Consider the following 23,614-nt stretch of genomic DNA (forward strand, 5'->3'; position numbering starts at 1 on the left):
AAGGGGGTTTCAACTGGCCCCACCGACGAGACCAGCTGACAGCATCCAACCCCTGCCTATCCAGATCCATCATCCTTCTCACCTCTTGAAGAATCAAACCCACCACATTCCTATAGGGGAGGACCTTGTTCCTTATGGACACCTGACACCGTGCGCTCGACATGTGAAATCTAACTGCTAAACTAACTAAATAAATCATGAGTAAATTAAATCCACCATATCTTCTGACTACCCCATAAACCCACTCAGGGTAACTAAGCCCCGAAAGGCACGGAATACCAATGGCTTTTGACACCTCCTCATAAACCTTTACATTAAAGGGACACTCAAGCAGAAAGTGGTCCATCATCTCCACCACCCCTGGACACTCCTGCCATAGGCAACCATGATCATTGGCACTCTTACAAATGAGATTCTCCCCAACATAAAGTCTACCATGAAAAGAGAGCCAAGCAATGTCTCTAAACTTCTGCAGTATCCTCTGTGAATTTAACAGAGCTAACCCAGCCGAAGTGACATCGCTCGGACAGTCCCTCAGTGACAGCTGGTCATGGAAGTGAGTCTGCAAAATTCTTCTCTCCAACTCCCTTCTAGAGAAGTTTTTGACTTCACCCACCACCATGCCAAAATGCCTCATCACCTTCAAACTCTGGATGATGTAGATCAGGAGGTAACCACACCGAATCCGAAAGCTTTTCACCTGGCCACCCTCTAGCCACAACCTGAGGAAGGGGAACATCCAGAATCTAAATCTCTCTACCCACCGAGGGGGAGCATCTAAAATCAAACTTCCAAGATTAAATTTTAAAAAAGCTATTACAAAAAAGACAATGGGGTTTACCATATTTAAACCCCCTTCTTTCCTCGATCTGTAGGTGATGTTTCTCCTGACAATATTGACCTTGTTTCCCCACAAAAGAAGGAAAAACAAGGACTTCAATCTGGATGACATAGATTGAGGCAAATAACACACATAACTGACATACAAAAAAATCGGAATCAAGTAAGTCTTACACAAGCCAACCCTTTCCCTCAGAGATAACTTCCATCTCTTCCAGCTCTCTACCTTCTTGGCAGCATCTTCCAGCTTCTTATCCCAATTTAGGTAAGCATAGTCACCATGGTCAAATTTTATGCCTAGAATTTTAATCTGCTGACCCGCCCAAGGGAAGCTGTCCGGAAGGCAAAATTCATCACCCTCCTCCCCCATCCAGAAAACTTCACACTTTTCACGGTTTACCCTGGAGCATGAGGCTTCAGAGTATTCACAGATAAGATGTTCCACATCACGGGCCTCTGTCCGTGAGGAGAGAACCACCATGACATCATCTGCGTAGACCTTTAGCGGAAACTCCGGGCTCAGCTGCACGCCACCCACAGTTCCTCTCTCTACCCGTCTGACGAAGTGGTTAATCGCAAAAACATATAGGAGGGGGCTCAGGGGGCATCCCTGACGAACACCAGAGCCTACCCCAAAAGTGGGACCCACCCAACCATTTACAAGTGGGAAGCTCTCGGCCTGACGATAAATAGCCTGCAGCCAATTCACCACCCGCTCTGGAAGACCATACTTTTTCAGTAGGGCCCAAAGGTACTCATGGTTTACCTGATCAAAAGCCTTAGATTGATCCAATGCCAGTAAATACTTTCCACACTTCTGAGCCCTGCACCGCTCAATGACCTCCCGGACACCTAGGACAGCACTAAAGGTGCTATGGCCCTTAACCGTACAGTGCTGAGAGGGGGAAAGCAATAGCTCAGAAAATTCCGATAGCCTATTGAACAGTACCTTTGCCAAAATCTTCCTGTCCGTATTAAGAAGGGCTATGGGGCGCCAGTTCTCAATACGGGACGGATCCTTTCCTTTAGACAGTAGTATAAGGGTAGATAACCTCATGGAAGGAGGGAGGACTCCCTCATCCAGGCTCTCATTAAAAACTTCCACAAGGTGAGGAATTAAGAGTTCTGAAAAGGTCTTATAGAATTCAGATATTAAACCATCCAGTCCTGGAGATTTTTGGGGGTTTAACCCCTCTATCGCTATCGTAACTTCCTCTGCCATTATGTCACTCTCTGAAGATTCAAAAGAAACAACCTGAGAACCCAAACCTGGTGTCCTCCTCAGAAATTCCTCCATCCTCTTCCTGATGAGTGAATGTTCAGATAAAAGATCTGAATAATAGGACTCAATCACTTCCAGGATGCATTTCTTATCAATATGAAGAACACCCTGTCCATCCTTCAGTCCCCTGATCTCTTTGGCATCAACTGACCTCCTACAGCTCTGGTAGGGATCTGGTGAGTGGTATGTTCCATAATCCCTCTTCAGAACCAAGGATGCCAGTCGGTTGTACTGAAACTCCTTCATCTGAGCTTTCACAAGGGAGATCTCCCCACTATCTCCCTCATCAGAGATCAAGAGATCCAATTTCTTTCTCAGGCTGTGGTAGATGTTACGTCTTAACAAGTGTTTCTTAGCTATAGACCCATGGAAAAACTTCCAGATTCTCTTTTTAATCACCTCCCACCACTCAGATCTACTCCAACCTGCCTCCAAAAGTGTCTCCTGGGATTGAAAAAAGACCCTAAAGGGTTGTCAAACTCTCTCTTCTTCCAGAAGCTCTGAGTTCAATCACCACAGGCCCCGCCCTTTCTGAGGGGTTTCTGAGGTATTCAAAGTTACTGAGAGAAAAGCATGATCGGAGAACTCCACTAACCTCACCCTAAGGATGAGATCTTTGAAGATTCCTTACAAAAAACCTATCTATTCTAGATCTATGACTACCACTAAAAAAGGTGAAACCAGTGAGGTCTGGGAAATGCTGAATATGCACATCTACCATACCAGCCTGTCTAATCATGCTAACTAAAAAATTGGAGTCATGGCCCAGAGTTTTCTTTGAACCTCCCCTATCTTTTGGCCTAATTATGGTATTAAAATCACCACCAAAGATAACTTGCTGGGCCGTAAAAAGAAAAGGTTTTATCTCCATGAAGAGACATTTCCTATCCCACTGTGACTAAGGACCATAAATATGAATTAACCTTAGGTCATGTCTCTTCATGTTGATATCCAAAATCATACATCTACCAGCTTGCAACTCTATAACCTTGTACACAGTTACCATGTCAATAAAAAGCACTGCCACCCCACCGTACAGCTCAGCCGCAAGAGACCAATAAGAAGAACCCCTCCTCCACTCGCTCTTTGCTTTGTGGAGGAGATCCAACTTACTAATCCTGGTTTTCTGCAAAAATAATAAGTCAACCTCAACCGTGCTGAAAAACTCAAAGGCCATTAAACAAGCATGCTTGGAAATTACGGAAGCCACATTAACAGTGGCACATCATATGGATTGGGGATCCATGATGTATAGATTATAAAATACATGACCTTGCTTACTTTTACCTTGCACAATTCCCAGCACCAAATCCACCACAAAACTACAAGCTAACCCTACTCGGGCCAGCCTTCTCTTCCATAGCGACAACTGTCACTACCCCTGCCTCCTTCCCTCTCTGAAAATCTACAGGGACCTTCGCCCCCGTACGAGAAGGCCCAGGATCAGGAGGTTTGGGTACAAACTTGATAACCTGATGCTCAGTACCAGGTACCTGTACCTGACTCGGCCCTACACAGGAGCCTTGGGACACTCCTTGAGCCACCCTATCCTCCTCCGTACCCTGGGTCTCCTCTATCACCGTCACTTCCTCCACCACACTCTCTAAACTGCACATATTTTCCTCTTCCAGCTGAGTTCCAGCAGGGTCACACTCTAAACCCTCCCCATCACCTTCCTCCTGATCTGATCTCTTTCTCCTCCTTTTATTCCTTTCCTCCCCTCCTCCAATTTTCTTAACTTTCTTTGTCACTTTCCTTGCTTTCTTCTTATCCTTCCCTGTTACCAAAATCAATTCACCCCCACTCCTCATTACTTCCTTCTCATCAGAGGAAAAGACATCAAATTTGTTGCTTAGCACAGCTTGCACATCTTCACCTTTCCTCTTTTTCTTATTTCCTCTCCTTGCCGCCTGAAAAGGGGCTTCCTCTATCTGTTTCCCTGCACCTGCTTTACATGCCTATCCCCTACATCTACACCTAGTGGTTCTTTTTGTCTCAAACTATTATATTTTACAGTGGAACTACAGGTTCCAGCATGCCTGCCCTTTGGCACTTGTGGAACTACAAGTGCCAGAAGGAGGCCAGCACCCATACCCCCTCTGTAAAATAAATAGTTAAAAAAAGACAGAACACTCACACTGTCTAAAGTAAGACTTTATTACACACCTACCTCACTCACACATACCTACCTGTGCCAGCTGGTCTATCCCCTTGTCCCATGTAGAATCCACAGGTGTACCTGAAAAAAAGATCTGATACTCACCTCCATCCTCGCACTGCTCTCCTTAGCATCCAGGGGTCTTGGCAACATAACAAACCGAGAAACCAAACCCATATGGACGAGTATTGGTATGTGTTGTCCAGGGCCGGATTAACGGGGGGGGCGACAGGGGTGGTCGTCCCTGGGCCCCCACACAGGGTTGATGTGACCCTGCCGAGAACAGGTGTCCAGCGGAACCTGTTCCCGAATGGGGGCTGGGCTTAGAAGTCATGGTTGTTCTTTTGTATGTGCTGCTGTATGCAGCACAGACTCTGAGCGGCTCCCGATTACCCTTATCAGCGTCATGTGACACATGTCCGTGACGCTGAGGAGGGAACCCAGGAGCAGCTCTGCCCCGTCTGCCGGCTGGGAGTGACACTTAAGGTAAGAGAGGCTCTTTATGGGGCTGGGGGGTGCGGGACCGGACGTAGTAACAGGCTGAGAGGGAGGAGGGGGCGCCATGTTGCTTGGCGGGGGCGGGGAGAGATTAGTAAACACAGACGCCGTGTGACTTGGGGGGGGGGAGAGATTAGTAGCACAGACACCGTGTGACTTGCGGGGGGGGGGAGAGAGATTAGTAGCACAGACACCATGTGACTTGCGGGGGGGGGGAGAGATTAGTAGCACAGACACCGTGTGACTTGCGGGGGGGGGGGGAGAGATTAGTAGCACAGACACCGTGTGACTTGCGGGGGGGGAGAGAGATTAGTAGCACAGACACCGTGTGACTTGGAGGGGGCCCCCATAATTTAGTTGTCCCGGGGCCCCCACAAGCCTTATTCCGTCCCTGGTGTTGTCACACATAACCAATACTTCGCGAATGCAAGCTGATTGGCCTCCTTGGAAAATCCCATGGGCTGCCAGCCAATCAGAGGCCGCTTCACATATAGCGGCCGCTCATTGCCTTGTACAGGTGGGTCTCAGACAGTGGGTGGCTGCTACATGTAAAGCAGCCTCTGATTGAATGGCGGGCCATGGGATTTCCTGAAGCGGCCCATCAGCTGTCATTTGTGAAGTATTGGTATGTGTGACAATATATACCAATACTTGTCCGTATGGGTTCGGGACACTTGCTTTGTTATGTTGCCAATACCCCGGGATGCTACGGAGACCAGTGTAAGGATGGAGGGGAGTATCAGATCTTTATTCCAAGTACACACATTGGATTCTACATGGGACAAGGGGATAGACCAGCTGGCATTAGGTAAGTATGCGTGAGTGAGGTAGGTATGTAATAAAGCTCTACTATATACAATGTGTGTGTTCTGTCTTTCTTAACTATTTAAATTACACTGGAGGTACAGGGCAGGCATGCTGGCACCTGTAGTTCCACTGTAAATTACAAAAGTTTACAACCATTTAACACATTATTACCGCCGTACCCACAGCCCAGTGGTGCGGGGAAGAGCCCCGGGCTTCAGCCCAAGCCTGGGGTTTCAGGAGAGGGGGATCCTCTCCTGAAACCTCAACAACCTTTGGCCATGAAGACCCAGTGATAAGGTCTCCTGGCTGTGGCATTACACCTCGGTTGGTTTGGAACCGGTGCTGGTTTTACAGGGGGACCCCTACGCAATTTTTCCTCCCCTATATTTAAAACCAAGACTGGCACTGCAGCAGGTGCTGGTTCCTAAATTACAGTGGAACCCTACACGTTTTCCCAGTAATTTTAGGAACCAGGACTGGCTGACCAGTCCGGGGCTGGTTATGTCTTTTGGGGGGGGGGGGACCCAAGTAATTTTTTTAAATTAAAAATACTTTAAATTAAGTACACATGCAGAAACATACACAAATCGCACTGATCTGTGTATGTTTCTGCAAAACTCGCAGCTCAGGAGGTGGAGTGTTTGAAACTCTGCGAGTTGCTCCAATCTCAACAGAGATTATAAAATTGTAATCTCGATTCTTACTTTTTTCTTAGTTTGCCCAATGGTGATTTGATTCGAGTTTGCTATCTCACCCGAGTTTTATGAGTGAGAAGAGAGAAATCTCTCCCAAACTCACCAGAGTTTGTCTTTAGTAAATGTGCGAGATGAAAAACATGCATAAACTCACCAGAGATTGTCTTCTTGACCAAACTCAATTCTTAGCACCCCTGGTGTCTCTCTCGGTGTAAATGAGCCAAAGTTATCATGTGAAAAAATACAGACATATGCGCAACTTGATAATTTTCCTGTGGGCCAACAATCCCACAAATGGTCACACTGAGCAATTGCATGGGGAGGTTTCACAAATCTTTGCACACTCTCCCTATCTCCAGTTGGCCAATGACCATCTCCTTTCCTCCCCCCTGGTTACCACATCTCACTCCAGAATCCAAGACGTCTCCTGTGCTGCCCCCACTATTGGAACAATCTCCCTAATTCCATCAGACTATCCCCCATCCTACATTGCCACCTGTTATTTAAAACATATCCGTCCACCAGATAACCATGAGTTATCTGGTGGACGGAACAAGAAGTCAACCTCACCCTCTTGCACTCTCCAATTCTCTCACTCCTGCTTCGCTTAGCTCCCCTTGCACTGGATCACTCCTTCTGTCTTCCGTTTGTCTCCCCCCTCCCTATAGACTGTAAGCTCCATAAGCAGGACCCTCCTCCCTCCTGTTCTCATTACCCACTTCCCTTGCACACCAGCTACATTCTACACCTTGGGCTCCCTCCGTTGTTGTCATCTCTTTAGATGACCTTGACCCGCTATCTGCGCCCACGCTAATAGCTACAGGTCCCAGCTTGCGCAGAATATTTTCATTGCACCCCTTTTATCATTGGCTGTGCTGAGATTTGTAGTGCTATTTGTTACTTGTTCACTGTATTGTACTGCACTGTTTTACCCTGTACTGTCTTATAGTTTTGCCCACTGTACGGGGCTGCGACTTATGGCGATCTATAAAGTTAAACAATAACAACAATAAAACAGGAATGTGAGAGTGCACACAGTTAAGCCCGGGGTGCTCGCTTAGGAACCTTAGTGCAACTGTGAGTGAGCTGCTTGTTAACATATTATGTGATTAGTAAACAACCTTTTCTATATTGTATACATACAGGTCATACAGAAGCATTGACCAGCGGGCGTTCCTAGTTGTAGACACAAAGGGCCTGATTCAGAGTTGGGAATAGAGTGAGATATCTCTCTCTCAACTGTGAACCTGAACAAACCATATTGCAATGCAAGGGGTGTAAATACAGGAATTAGTATGAAATACCGCCGGCCGCATGGCCGACAGGAGCAGAGTGCGACGCAGCGGAAGCCCGACAGCGCTGGAAATCCCGATCGTGGATAGTTAAGTATCCACTAACCTAACCCCCCTAACCCTAACCCTCCTTAGGGGTGCCTAACCCTAACTTCCCCCCCAAGTGCCTAACCCTAATCCCCCCTCTAAGTGCCTAACCCTAACCACCCCCTTCTCCGCTGCCTAAACCTAAGTCCCCCCGGGGGGGGTGCCTAACCCTAAGCCCCCCCGGGGGTGCCTAACCCTAACCCTCCCTCCCCCTAGCCTAACCCTAACCCTCCCGGGTGGGTGCCTAACCCTAAGTCCCCCCCGGGAGCCCTAAACCTAACCCTCCCCCCCCCGCGGCTGTCCGCTCTCAGCGCCCGGCATCACTACGATCGTGATGCCGGGCGCCGGTCTCCCGGCGTCGGGGAAATGTGGGCGTCTACATCTAGACGCCCAGCATTTCACCCTTGCCGGGATAAGACTGTCGGGAAGCCGGCTGCCGGTATATAGGCAGTCGGCTTCCCGATTGCCTCCCTAAATACATACATTTTTTTACATGTGGGGTAAATACTGGCTGCTTTTGCATGTAGCCCACAAATACTGCACAGCTTTATTATTACTCTACAATTTAGATGTCAGTTTGGAAACACTCCTCCCAAATCTAAATCTCTCTGCAAATTTTAAATCTGCCCCCCCTGCAGTGCAGCATGGTGTCACCAAGATGATCAGTTGAGAGAGAGATCTCTGTCTATTCCCAACTCTGAATCAGGCCCAAAGTCTCCAATCTTCATAGTACAAACCTTTGTCGGTGATATTTGTGTTCACGGCACCTGTATAATGTGTTCTTTCATCCCTACAGACATGTTCAATGCTCTACGCGGAGTTTCACAGTGGAAATTTCACACTGACATATGGAAAAAGCAGGACGTCAGTATATTGTATGTCAGTTCTTGGGATCAGACCGTAGTGTGGAATCTTCAGGTGATTTCTGGTCAGTGTTATACATCAATAGTACATCCAACAATCCCTGGGATCTGATTGCCGCCAACGTTCATGGGAATAATTCTATGGTCACCTATCTATAGAATGCTAGACGCTTCCCAGACTGAAGTCACTATTGGATATGTTCTTTCACAACTATAAAATGCAAGTAGATTACTGGACCCAGATCATCATGTTAAATTGACATTCTATTAAATAATTCCATAGTTTATTTTACCACAAAATATCCACAAAATGTTAAAACCTCTCGGACTTTAGCTAAAAATTCTGAGATTGATACAGAACATTTACAGTAATATCCAAGTGCTTGGATTATCGACAAGAAAATATTTATTGAAATCGCCGTTGTACTAGACGCTGGTCGGTGATGTCACTAGTACGAATATCGATACACGATAACTTCATCAGCTATTTTGGGCTTGTGGTAAAAACCGTCACACCATGGTGGGTAGCCAGTGATGACCTGCGTACGTCTCTTCCAGGAGTAATGTTAGATGGAGACTTTTGTAAATACGTTTACCCTCTGCCTAATGACATTTTATGTAGAGAGCAAAAGCAACAGTGCCACTTGGCTGCTCAAATCAATGAAAAATTATCCAAATTGGTTTTCCTATGGAAGAGGATTTGGAAGAGAGAGGACCTTTATACAAGGAGTTTCCTTTACTTATTATTTCTTCATTTTAGACTATGTGCAGAATGAGATGTTCTAATGGACGGTCTTCCTCCCCCGACAGCGTTACCGTCAATTCATTTTATAATTAATTATTTTTCATTGTTTCATGGAGGGTAACAAGAAACACAACAGAAATCAGACTTGGGACAAAATGTCCGCTCCCTTTATCCACGATCGTATTTTATAAATGTACTGTGTTACCCAACAAAGCAAGAAAGAATCCGGACTTTATTACGCAAATGCGCCTCCTTTATATTTAGTTAGGTCTCAAGACATTGTTGTATTCATTTGTCACTTCATTTATTTAATAAATGTGAATGTTTAAATGCATTATTGGTTCGGACCCTCATCCAACAGTATTCATTTATACAGTATTTCACCTGCATCTCAGGAGACGTCTGTTTAAGGCTTATACATGGTTTCTGAACCAATATTTCCTCAAGTATGAATTATCTAAATGTTGATGTCAGTAATGAGAGGTGGGAGCCATGACATCTTGGAGGAAATCTCCCAATAATCCGCCCATACTGGGAGCAGTGTTGCATTAAGTATAAAATATAGGGCGGCATAATAGAGGAAAAGTCAAAACTTCAGTTTAGTAACAAAAAAAATTAATTTTCTGATACAAACACAAAATCAAACGTTGTGGTTCAAAAGATAATTTGTGCTACCAGTAAATGTATTCTGTCGTGCAAACAGAATTTTTCTTTTATTTTGTGTAAATTGAGTAATTTCGTTGTTACATGGCAACCAGGGCCTGATTCAGTAAGGATCGCTATTGCGATTACGCACACAGACAGGCGATTGTTGCCTACTGCATATATATATAAATATATTGCAATGCGCGTGCGCCAAGGTTCCACTGCAATCGTGTCGCGAGTGACTGAAGGAAGTGAGCTTTTGGGGGTGGTGATGGAAGGAGTGGTCAGCGAAACGCAGGCGTGCCAGTGCGTTTGAACACCATTACAGGGGCATGCATAAATTATTAAGTGTGATGACATACGCAGCCTGAGTACTTACTGCGTGCGCAGAGGAAATCGCTGAGTAAGGTCAGGGCTGCTGTAATTTGGCGTGAGGGGCCGATGGTCCTCGATGTTACTGATGTTTGTGAAGGATTGCAAAGCATTACGTATGTGCGATAGCGGCAGTGGAAGGCAAAGGGCGTATCTATGCTGGCAGTCATTAGCATATTTTCACAGCAGACCAGCGTGCGATTACGGAGCCGCGATCGCAATAGAGATCCTTACTGAATCAGGCCCCTAATTCATTACGTGGAGGGAGGTATATACTTACTTATGTAGACTAAATGACTGATTGACAAACATCAATCCATATAAAACCGTACACAGAGATCTCATCCATCCCATCCCAGGATCCTCCCCTGAATGTGCTGATGGTCGGTGATGGTGACACGTATAACAAATCTCATGGCCGCCTCTCCTGGCCCGTGGCGCGGCTCCTGTAGCCTGCGCAGACATGTCTTTATGCAAAGTATGAGAATGGAAATGCCAGCGGGGTGGCTACTAAACCACATGCGACAGGGGCGTATCTATAATGGGTGCAGGGTGTGCGGGGAACATGGGCCCCTGGGTCCAAGGGGGCCCCACACCGCACACCCTGCACCCATAATCAGACTTGCCTACCTTTAGGCTGTCCCTTCCGGGAGGGGACAGCCTGGACGACACTCCTCTCACAGCAGGTGGGCGGAGCGGGGGGGGCGTGGTGGCTCAACACGTCATCGTGGCCCCGCCCCCCGCTGTTCAGAGCCCGTAATACAGGCACTGTACTGCGGGGGGCGGGGCTTCGATGACGCGATTTAACGCGAATCGCGTCATCTGATCCCCCGGGCAGCATATTAAGTGGCCGGCAACGGGGGGTGTGGGATGGCTGCAGCTGGTTCCGGGAGACTTGCCTTGCCATCCGGGTGGTCGGGAGCGACACCCGATTTTCGGGAGGCTCCCGACCAAATCGGGAGGGTAGGCAAGTATGCCCATAATATTACTTTCCTCTCCGGAGTCTGACGTAGGTGCGGGGGTCCAGCGCTGTAAAATGACTGGAAAATGGCCGCTGCGGCCATTTTCCTGTTGTCTGCGCATGCGCAGTACAGGGAAAATGGCCGCCGTAGCCATTTTCCCGGTGACCTGTGCATACACTATAGACTTTGGGCACACTCTAGTGCCCAGAGGACCTGATTCAGAGCCGGACGCTATTTGCGGACGGTCGTTCTGAAAAAGGGGCCGGATATTTAAATTAAGCGCTCGCTCTTTGCGGTCTGTTGACGCCTCTATGTCTGAACGAGCGAACAAAACATGCGCTCGCTATTTTGAAAAAAACGCCCCCTGGCCGCTCGCATCATACGTCATCTCCGCTATTTATTAGATTAATCGAGTACATCGAACGGCTCGCTATTCTTGTGGTAGCATTTTCCTACCGCAATCATACGAGCAGTTCAGGCTAAAAGACAACCAAGTGACGTGGTCGATGACGCTGCTTTGTTAATTATGCACACCCTTAAAATGCCCGTTTTGACCGTTTGGCACGCCTGCGTTCTGATCTCCACTCCCCGTTTTCAAGCACCTTCCCCTGTTACCACCCACAAACGCCTCACACTGTCACTCAAATTAGCAGGCACTCGCTATTTTGCAAGCACACGAATTCCGGCCGCACTAACTGGTTCGCGCATGCATATTACAACCTATACGCATGCGCAGATGTGCGAACATCGCTCGGAGCGAGCGGCCGCTTACGAGCGGCTCTGAATCAGGCCCAGAGTCTATAACTCCGGTGCTGGCCGCGTACAGCTCAGTGCACTGCCGGACGCCGGGTGGAGAGGAGGGGGCCCGTGTCGGAGACTGCACACGGGCCCCCTCCTCTCTAGAAACGCCCCTGACCTACGCTTTACGCTGCCACACGTCACTAGAGGTCTCAGCATTCACCATCCAAGCCACTAATATTGAGGAATTCAAGTGAATAACGTTGGCGACCACTGAAAACCTTCAACAAAAGCGCAGGACAATACATTTCCCAAGATCTTATTACGTTTCGTTATTGCAGCATAAGTGATTATAGCAAACAGGAGCAGGAAGATCCAGTGAGGACTGAAAGGCTCCAGCTTGGGGAAGTGTTATCAGCTGAACCTGTGTGCAAGTGTGATTACATTGTTTATGTGCCATTCGCACCTCTGTAAATTGTAATAAAGACACCTGAGTACGCAGGGCAGCCCTTCCTTTTACGCTCCCTGGATCTCCTGAGGACGGGGAGAGCTGTGGCCCACACTACACTGATTAAATATTAACTCTGACAGAATGCCGCTTTTCCACTTTATGGCATGGGATCGCCCGCCTCAGACTAGTCCGAGATACTGCTACTGATCACACTGACTGCGCTGTGGTGCAGTCCTCCGACATATGTGACACGCAGGAAGAGTGTAGGAGACGGAACATGATCCGTGGGGCGACGCTGGGCTTCATTCTGGTCACCTATGGTAAGTTCTGACATCACCTGTTGAGATGAGTGAAATATTCACAACTGGAAAATTGGCCTAACGTGGCTGAAGAATGAACTCTCCTAAGGGGTCTATTTATCAAGCTGTGAAAAGTGTGGAGAAGTGGATCAGTGGAGAAGTTGCCCAGAGCAACCAATCAGCTTTGAAGTAGCATTTATCAAGTACAGTCTATAAAATAATAGGTAAGACCTGATTGGTTGCTATGGGCAACTTCTCCACTGGTCCACTTCTCCACACTTTTCACTGCTTGATAAATAGACCCCTAAGGGGCATATGTATCAAAGCTTGATGAGAGATAAAATTGTGAGATATATATCACCAACCAATCAGCTTCTAACTTACATTTTGCAGGCTGTGTTTAGGAAATGATAGTTTGGAGCTGATTGGTTGGTGATATATATTTCACAATTTTATCTGACAACAAGCTTTGATACATATGTCCCCATTTATCCAATATAGAAGCGGCATTTACGCTAATATTGTGGAATGATGAAGCAAAATTTCAGCTCGGAGATTATATCGCCAGAAGCGTACGCCTCAGGCGGCCATATGGTTCTCCGCATAATTTTTATCATAACATAATATAATCATTTTATGTAGCATCTTTTACTATATGACTATAAAGATTATTGCAGAGGTAGAGGCAGACATTTCAGGGAAGGGGGGGGGGGTCTGTTGCTGTTCTATGTAATCATTTGCATTAGTACCATAGATGAGTAATTACATCTCTAATTAATGTGCATTATATTTAGGTGGAAAAAGGCAAAACATTACACAATTAACCTAGCTTTATTGCCAGACTTACAGGTGTACCAGTTGCATGTACTCGGACAGTATGTGTGATTTCTGAGAGGTTCATTTAACTTTATGCTTTACATATATTTATTTAGCTGTCACTAATGTAAGAAGAGAATGTAAATTACATGTTTTGCCACTAGAGGGCGCTGTGGGAGAGTAGCTCTTCCTCCTGCAGTGGTTACGCCAATGGAATATCTGCTGAGAAGTCCATATGACTGTCCATTCTATAGAATCCCTTGGCAGACGCCCTGAAAGAGTTATCACATGTATGCACCTGTCATTTGCGATGTATGTTCTGTATCGCAGAGAGACCCAGGGGGATGAGTAGGCAGAAATGTTCTATAGACTTTGCTGTAAATACTGTAGATCACTGATCTTTTTTCTGACACAGTCTCAGCGGAAATTGGGTGCATAAGGCCAACTGCAGAGTCCAGAGAGAAAAGAGAGGCTAGAAGGGGAGACAGGTGGTTGTATACAAGTCACTCCAGTACTTTGTGATGGAAATGGTGTGTGCGTAGGTGTTGGTACTGCAGAGTTATGTAGGCACACACCAGCGGATGACTCAAACTATGAACAGCCCAGTTACTGTACTTATGTCACAATTGGTGTTTGTAATTTACCTGACTCTGGTGATGAACCGGATTCAGCGGAGACCGACTTGACTGGAACCATGGGTAACATGAATAGCTCTTTTAACATAAGAATTGGATAGCAGTGAGAACTGTCTTTGATGATGAATGACTGGAACTGGAAACTTGAAAAGTTGGAGTGGGACCAGAAGGAACTTGCAGGAAGGCTTACTGAGCTGGACGGGGTACCAGTAGATGGGCATGCAGATGGATGGTAGCACGGAAGCTACTTGGTGCGGCTGGGAAGCCGTGTAGAGACTGATGGTAGCACGGGAGCTATGTGGAGTGGCTAGGGAGTTGTAAGGTGAGTGGTGGTAGCTCGGGAGCTACTTGGTGCAGCTAGTGAGCCGTGAGGTGAATGGTGGTAGCACGGAAGCTACTAGGTGTGGCTGGGTAGCCGTAAGGAGACTGATGGTAGCTCGGAAGCTACTTGGAGTGGCTAGGGAGCCGTGAGGTGAGCTATAGTAGCACGGGAGCTACTTGGTGCGGCTAGGGAGCCGTAGATGGTTGGTTGTAGCGAGGAAGCTATTTGCCATGGCTAGGGAGCCGTAGGTGGTTGGTGGTAGCGTGGAAGCTACTATTTGTGGCTTGGGAGCCGTAGATGATAGATGGTAGCTTGGAAGCTACTGGTTGCGGCTTGGGAAGCCGAATGGAGATGGCGGTAGCAGGATTGCTGGACACAGCAGGTTTTCAGATAGAACTGGTCTAGGAACCAGCAGGAGCCTGGGATACACTTGTACTCACAGGTACAGCTATAGCATAAGCTGTACACCACGGAACTTCTTGAGATGTTCAGGCTCAGAATGTTATCAGGGGAGGATATATATACTCTGGGTCTGGCAGCAATTGGAGGATATGGACAGGTGGTGTGGCAGTAGTATTCTGAGTGGTGGAAGGCACAACATGCAGAGGGAGTAATCATCAGAACTACACCTGCGATTCCAATTAAGACTAACAATGCTCACAGACAGAGGAGAGTCCAGGTGGCTAATCACTGTGGGGAGGAGAGCAGTCTGCACACACAGAAATATTACAACCAGCATGATTCAGAGCAGATCTCCCTGGTGAATTACAAACACAGATCCATGAAGCAACTGGCAGAGGTAAGTCTCAAAGCAAAGGTAAAAACTAGCCAGGGTTGTGACAACTTAACCAGTGGTGTTGGTTATTAATAGAGTACATCCGTACTCACTGTTACATGTACCATGGTAATAGAGCTGAGCAGGAGTGGAGCGAGGTCCTATACAGCTCACCAGGCGGTCAGTGTCTGCTGCTTGCAGGTGGCAGTGCAGAATTGCTGGAACAGCTTTATATCAGGTAATAACCAGGTTCTAATAATGAGGGAAGGGAAACGGGAGAACCTGAGCACTGGTAAGGAAAAAAGGAAATCACATCATGGTATTACATATGAGTCATTTACTACCCACTATCCCTAAAGGATAAAATGGTATGCTATCATATCCATAAGAGTCATAAGTGTGGTGGTGCTCCCCTGAGAGTTAAGGTTTAGAGTATAAATTGAGAGAAAAATAAACGGTCTTTTTTGGGGGGCACTCAAATATTGTATTAAAAATTTACTTTTATTGATCCAACACAGCACACAAAGCTGAAGGACACCAGTATATGGAGACTCCATCCAGGCACTTGCGATCTGCAGTAATCCCTATATTGAAGCAGGGACACTTCCTTTCTCTTTCTCGGTGGACTCTGGACCTCATTCAGAGGCGGTCGCTCGGGAGCGATAGGTCGCACCCAAAGTGATCGGCAATATGCAAAACGAGCGCTCAGTCGCAACGCACATCGTAAGCGCGGAAACACCCACAAAAATGAAAGCACACCTCCTATCTCTACGGCCTAATTCAGAGTCGGTCGCAGGCGGCAACCTACGTCAGCATGATTAACACCTGTTACAGTGTTAATTGCCTACAAACATTGGTTGAGGCAGTAACCATCGCCAGCACTCGCAATGCTTAAGGTAGACCCTGGGCTACCCTTAGCTCTGCGAGCAGTAGCGTCGTTATTGCAACGAGATGACGTGTGTGATGACTCGCTCAGTAATATATGCACGCCCTTAAAACGCCCTTTTTAAGGTCAACCACACCTGCGTACGCACCACCACACCCCCGTTCACAAGCACCTTCCCCTGTAACCACCCACAAACGCCACAAAATGTCAATCACAGCTACGATCTCGTAGTGACTAACAAGCAAGAGGATTGTGGCCGGAAAGACAGGCTTGCGCACGCGCACTGCCATGTACACGCATGCGCAGTTGAAAAAAACATCGCTCGCTACGACAAATCGCTCCGTGCGACACCTCTGAATGAGGTCCTCTGTGTTTTCCAGGTAGTTGAGGTGGGTATGGACCCCGCAATGTCTGTAGATGTCAGATTCCCCCCACCACCTTAGGATACACACACTCCACGTTACTGGACTACATTCTCCTGTCACCACTAGTTCTGCACCGCTCACTCCCCACCAAGGCTTAATAGCATATGGAGAAGCAGCAGCTGGCATTACTGGGAAAAGGTGCACAGACTTTTTGCTCATTTAGTCTTTTCTATCTCTGACCACTATCTTACTTAAATATCGGGTTACTCTCATTGCACTACCCGAATTGGAGGTCCTTGCACTGATATAACAAGGTCCCCTAAAGTGGTGAGTCCAAAAGCAGAAGCTCTTACACATATTCACATCCCAGAGCAGACTATGAGGTACGCGCAGTCCCTGTATTAATGCTCTGCACACAGGGAGCAGCAGCTGCACCATAGCACGCCATAGAGGAATCTGTTCTATCTATCTATCTATCTATCTATCTATCTATCTATCTATGGGTGGATAGAGGATTATAGGACACGGTGGGTGCTGTGTAAAATACCTGACATCCTGACATGAGGAAATATCTCTTTGATTTTGTGTTTGATATGTCTTTGTAGCAGGTGGGAAATTTATGCACAATGTCGGAGGAAAGGAGTTGATTTGGTGGGCAAATAAGGGAGTTGAAGGTCTAAGGCAGGGGTGGACAAATTTGGTCCTCAAGGACCCCTAACAGCTCATGTTTTCCAGATCTCCTAGCTGGTGCACAGGTGTATTCATTATTAACTGATAATTGTAAGGTGGTGCATTCAGTTATTTACTGACGCATTTTAATACATCTACAGGTTATCTGGGAAACATAGGCCATTAGGTTTCCTTGAGGACCGAACTTGGCCACCTCCGGTCTAAGGCACTGAGTGTCAGGGCCGTAACTAGGGTGTCAGGGTTCAGTCTAGGATCAGCCTCTCTCACCTCCTTGCCGGCTTCCCCTGACTTCCTTGCGGTCAGACGTCTGGTGCAGTGATGGATGTGGGCTGAGTATTCTGCCTTAGGTGCTTTTTGCGAGCTTCCATGGTCGGCTGTGTGTGCTGGGGATCGGAGTTCCCATCATGGGCGCCGCCATGACAGTTCCTCTCATGTGACAGTACTCCTAACCTATGGTAGCATGATTTCAGTCAGCTGATGCTGTGCTCCAGTAATCTGCTACCCCTGGGTATAAATCCGCCTCCAGAACTCCAGGAAGATGCTGTTCAACTTCATTATTCCAAGTGCCTGTGTTACTCCCACTGTTGCTTCAGCCTGCTCACAGTTTCCCAGTTTCCTGTATTAGCTTCCATGCTAAACCTTACTCTGAGACTTTAGCTTTCTCACAAGTACTTCAGTGTTTCATGTCCCTTCCCTGTGTGTCTTTGTATATGTGCTGCTAATTCTATTGCAGCTTTCCTGTGGCTATTACCCTGTATCACTGAAGTGTCAGATTACCTGCTGGTATTAATTAGCTCACAGCTGGTCCTCCCAGCACATGTCTGTGTCAATCTGCTCTGTGTCTTGTCAGTGCAAATCTGCACTTGCAGTTAGCACTTTCCCAGTGTATGCCTATCTTCTCTATATGTCTTGTCTGTGCAATCTGCACCTGCATATATAATTATTCCCAGTATTTTGCCCAGTACCAGCATTTCTAGCTCTCCCAGTTTTTGGCCTTTGTCCAGTACCACATTTCTAGCATTACCAATATATTCCTTGAGTCCACTCTACTCTTGTATGTGCAATCCCCAATATATGTTTGTGCTTTCCTGCATATTTAGCAAACTCCAGTACCTGCCTGTGTCCACATCTCCCTGAGCTGCTGAGCCAGTCAGCTCCTGGATTTCTTAGTGATTCTCAGTACTTTCTCAGCAATCTCATGCAAGCCGGTGATCAGGATTTCTAATTGTGTTCCAGTGTATCTCCAGTGTTCTAGCAATAACTTAATATAGTTTCCGGTCTTCTGCCATTCCCAGGTACCTGTCCAGAGGGCCGCGACCTGCTCACTTGGTGCAGCGGAAAACCAAATCCCAATTGGAGGGGTCACTGGAGAAAACCACCAAGTGAGTTAGACTCCACGCCTCTGGGCAGGTCTAGCCAAACCAGGGTTCGGCCGCAAATAGGAGACCTAGCCTCAGTCACTCCGATAGTCACCTGAACCCCCCGGCTCACCGTCCTCCACAGAGGATCACTTTCACCAGATCGTGACATAGGGTGGTGTGACCAGTGCCATGGCACAGGGCACCGCAGGGCAGGGGGCGCTGTTTGGGCCTGGCAAATTTCCTGTTTATTATCATTCTCACCTGTATGTTCCTCTTCTTTTATCCCCAGCATCTCCTGGCCTCCCCTATCTCTTCCCTGGCCCTTCCCCATGAGGCCATGGCCCTCTCTCAGGTGCACTATATTATGTCCCTATTTATCCCCAGCATCTCCTGGCCTCCCCTATCTCTTCCCTGTCCCTTCCCCATGAGGCCATGGTCCTCTCTCAGGTGCACTATATTATGTCCCTATTTATCCCCAGCATCTCCTGGCCTCTCCTATCTCTTCCCTGGCCCTTCCCCATGTGGCCATGGCACTCTCTCAGATGCATTATATTATGTCTCTATTTAAAAAATGGGGGGGGGGTGGCGCCGATGCTCTCTCTGGCACTGGGCACCAAAAAGTCTAGTTACGGCTCTGCTGAGTGTTAGAAGCCTGGGAGGATAGGTGAGAAGGGAAGTACAGTATGGTGCTTGGCAGGTAAATTGCAATGTTATAAGATGAAAGGATTAATTAACAGGTTTATGAGCTGATGCCATTGGACTCAGTGTAGCAGGATTGCGCAACATCAGTGATTGAATTTTTACTTCCAAGTTTAATATTATTATTTTTATTTGGGGATGCTTGATATCAGTAATCCAAATACAAGCCAGGATATCAAATAATCAAATTGTTTGTTAGTCCCAGAGTCTGCAGGGAGTTGTTAATCAATATTTGTGTGAGCGAGGTGCAGATTATACACCTGATTAAGCCCCATTTTGTTTGACAATTAGATCAGAACCGACAACATTCACAAACAGTGAGTAGACGATATGAAAAAAACAAAGTGCGTGACATCAGCAACTAAGGCTACAACTCCAACTAATCTTGTTTATGCTATAATGGGAAATGTACATATAACCTAGGTTAATTATTTTGTGTTTCTTTTCAGCATGTACGTACATATTTGCCCAATCCACAGGGCTACAAATGACTGAGTCCATAACACCAACTGAATCTACAACAATAATAACTGATGCTGCAACTGAGCCAACTGCATCAATATCTGAGCCGGCAACAGCAACGGCCATGATTATACCTGAGGATACTTCAGCAACAATCCAGTCTACAACATCAACGGTCACGCTTATACCGGAGGATACTTCAGCAACAATCCAGTCTACAACATCAACGGTCACGCTTATACCTGAGGATACTTCATCAACAGTCCAGTCTACAACATCAGTGGCCATGCTTATACCTGAGGATACTTCATCAACAGTCCAGTCTACAACATCAGTGGCCATGCTTACACCTGAGGATACTTCATCAACAGTCCAGTCTACAACATCAGTGGCCATGCTTATACCTGAGGATACTTCATCAACAGTCCAGTCTACAACATCAGTGGCCATGCTTACACCTGAGGATACTTCAGCAACAGTCCAGTCTACAACATCAGTGGCCATGCTTATACCTGAGGATACTTCATCAACAGTCCAGTCTACAACATCAGTGGCCATGCTTACACCTGAGGATACTTCATCAACAGTCCAGTCTACAACATCAGTGGCCATGCTTACACCTGAGGATACTTCATCAACAGTCCAGTCTAAAACATCAGTGGCCATGCTTACACCTGAGGATACTTCATCAACAGTCCAGTCTACAACATCAGTGGCCATGCTTATACCTGAGGATACTTCATCAACAGTCCAGTCTACAACATCAGTGGCCATGCTTATACCCGAGAATACTTCAGCAACAAACCAGTCTACAACATCAGTGGCCATGCTTATACCTGAGGATACTTCAGTAGCAACCGAGCCTAGAACGGACATGCTAATAACTGAGGCTACTTCAGCAATAACCCAGCCTAGAATGGATATGCTAATAACTGAGGCTACTTCGGCAATAACCCAGCCTAGAACGGACATGCCAATAACTGAGGCTACTTCAGCAACAAACCAGCCTACAACATCATCGGGCATGCCAATAACTGAGGCTACTTCAGCAACAACCCAGCCTACAACATTATCAGGCATGCCAATAACTGAGGCTACTTCAGCAACAACCCAGCCTACAACATCATCGGGCATGCCAATAACTGAGGCTACTTCAGCAACAACCCAGCCTACAACATCATCGGGCATGCCAATAACTGAGGCTAATTCAGCAACAACCCAGCCTACAACATCAATAATTTACTCAACATCATTAGCGGACTCTCCAACATTAATAAAAGCAGAGTCTTCAACGTCAATAATAGAATTTATAACATCAGCAAATGTGTTTGCAGCAACTGATCCAGCAACATTGGGAAAAACTGATACAACAACATCAAAAGCTGAGCCTACGATGTTGGAAACTGCAGAGTCTACAACAGCAGCTATACCAAAGACACAAGCATTTATAACAAATGATCATACAACTGACAGCCTATCACCTTCTGCATTATGGACCTCTGAGACTACATCACCTACTGCCGAGTCCCCAACAGAAATATCTATTACTCTAATAACAGCTGAGATCGATACATCATTTAATATTACAACAATTGGGACAATACTTTCTGCTACTAATATCACAACTATCTACTATCCATCTACTAAAACAACAACAACTGATAATGAATTATTTAATGTTACAGAAACAGCTGAGTCAGCAACATCATCTATTACTACAACAAATGGGATCATAACTCAATCTAGTCCACCAAAAACTAAAGAGACCACAGTGCCATCTTCTATTCCAACAACTGGAACAATAACTTTATCTGCTATTATTAACACAGCTCCGTCTACTACACCAGGAACAACTGAGTATATATTATTACCTACTACAACAAGAGTTGAGACATCAACATCATCTATTACTACAACAGATAGGATCATAACTCAATCTAGTCCACTAAAAACTTCCGAGACCACAGTGTCATCTTCTATTCCAACAACTGGAACAATAACTGTATCTGCTCCTAATAACACAGCTCCATCTACTACACCAGGAACAACTGAGTACATATTATTACCTACTACAATAAGAGTTGAGACACCAACATCATCTATCACTACAACAGATAGGATCATAACTCAATCAAGTCCACCAAAAACTTTCGAGAACACAGTGTCAACTTCTATTCCAACAACTGGAACAATAACTTTATCTGCTACTAATAACACAGCTCCATCTACTAATACAAGGACAACTGATAATACATTTTCTGCTACAACAGCTAAGCCAACATCATCATCTACTACAATAAATCAGACATCATCTACTTCTGTAATAACTGGGACCATGAATCTAGCTACTCTGATAATAACAAATGAGACTACAACACTTTCTACATTATCAGCAGCTACTAAGCCAACATCATCTACATGGACCAGCTCAGCTCCAGTAACAAGCAGAACATTCAGTACTTCAAAACCTATTAGTACTGGTGGCACCAGTACCAGACATTACTCCACCGTTCCAGGAAGGAATACAGCAGGTAAGTACAGTAGTAATTTAACCTACCCCATGTTTTTTCAGTATAAATGAAGTATTGTTTGTGCACATTGTGTCTGTGGGCCTGATTCAGCTGCGGAAGTATCTGCTATCGCAGCTGCTAACACTGTAGCAGCTGCAACAGCTGCTATACGGTAATGCAGCAGGAGGCGTCACGCCTCCTGGACGCATTACTGATCCCATCGGCCGGCTGAGTGACCATGGGGTCACGCAAGCCGGCCGCTGCAGATGAGCATAAGAGTCCAGGAAATCTCCATCAGCCAGCGGAGATCCTGGCATCTCCACCCCAACGACGGTGACACACGCCACTGTTTTGGGAAACGGAAGCCATCAATGCCCCCTCCCCAGCCAGAAACAGCAGCAGCACTGACATCCTGCTGCCGGACTGCGTGTAAGATCGTAGACCCGTACTGCACATGCACAGTGTGGGTCCGGTGCATTCCCGTCCATCTGGAATCTGCAATCAACAGTGCATGCTCAATCACCCCCAGTGTCAGGCAAGAGGGTAGGCTAAGGTTGTTGGCGCTTCGTACCCACTCAAGCCTTCCGTCACACAGGGGGAGGTGGGAGAGAGCAGCAGTAGGAGAGGGAATGCTTTGCCTGGCTGTATATTAGAGGTGCAGCACATTAGACAGTTAGATGAGTCATAAAGCTGCCAGGGACAGATTGACACCTTAATGTGGCCATGGGCTATATTCTGTGGCATCATGTAGGTGGATGTTATGATGAAATAGGGGGTTAGCGCACAGTTATCCCTAGCCACAATGTACACTATATAGACAAAAGTGATTGGACACTGACAGCAAATAGATTAATGAGATGTTAGTGATGTCAGTACTTTGTGGGTCACCACGTGGAGTGATTACTGCAGCCGCCCTTCTTGGCAAACTGTCCACAAGTCCCAGGACAGCAGCAGGTGGTATGTTCTGCCAATCTGCCTTCAGTACAGTGACCAACTGTGACACTGAGGAAGGACGGGTCGGCCTAGAATGTACCCGTCGCCCCGATTCGTCCCAGAGGTTCTCAGTGAGGTTACGATCTGGACTCTGAGCTGGTCAGTCCATCCGGGTTACCGAATTTTCTGTATACCAGCCCAGCGTCGTCCTGATAAAAACATTTGTTGTGTCCGCAGAACTACAAGTGCATGGGCCTCCCTACCAAGTGTTCTTGCTGAAACCGCCACCTTAGTGGCCATTTGGAACTCGTGTGCAGTGGTACAGTATGCATGATATGCATTTCACTTCTGCGGCGGTGTCCAATCACGTTGGTCTACATAGTGTAGTAAGCGGGACCAATCCCTGACATGGCGATAACAGTGGGA

At 46.7% G+C, this 23,614-nt stretch overlaps 2 protein-coding genes across 2 annotated transcripts in view; both read left to right on the forward strand.

Moving 5' to 3' along the window:
• LOC148521393 (uncharacterized) overlaps positions 1-9,736 on the forward strand; it is a 45,853-nt gene extending 36,117 nt beyond the window's left edge. Inside the window, exon 7 of the mRNA XM_088475225.1 lies at positions 8,456-9,736. Within this exon, the coding sequence (XP_088331351.1) occupies positions 8,456-8,563 (108 nt within the window). The 3' untranslated portion in view covers positions 8,564-9,736. The remainder of the gene's footprint in view (positions 1-8,455) is intronic.
• Positions 9,737-12,499: 2,763 nt separating this feature from the next.
• LOC148521394 (uncharacterized) overlaps positions 12,500-23,614 on the forward strand; it is a 39,609-nt gene continuing 28,494 nt past the window's right edge. The window contains exons 1-2 of the mRNA XM_088475213.1: positions 12,500-12,755; positions 19,733-22,276. Coding sequence (XP_088331339.1) covers positions 12,713-12,755; positions 19,733-22,276 — 2,587 coding nt within the window. The 5' untranslated portion in view covers positions 12,500-12,712. The remainder of the gene's footprint in view (positions 12,756-19,732; positions 22,277-23,614) is intronic.

The sequence above is a fragment of the Taudactylus pleione genome, unplaced genomic scaffold, assembly GCF_031769625.1.
Source record: "Taudactylus pleione unplaced genomic scaffold, aTauple2 ptg000168l, whole genome shotgun sequence".
Lineage (NCBI taxonomy): Eukaryota > Metazoa > Chordata > Amphibia > Anura > Myobatrachidae > Taudactylus > Taudactylus pleione.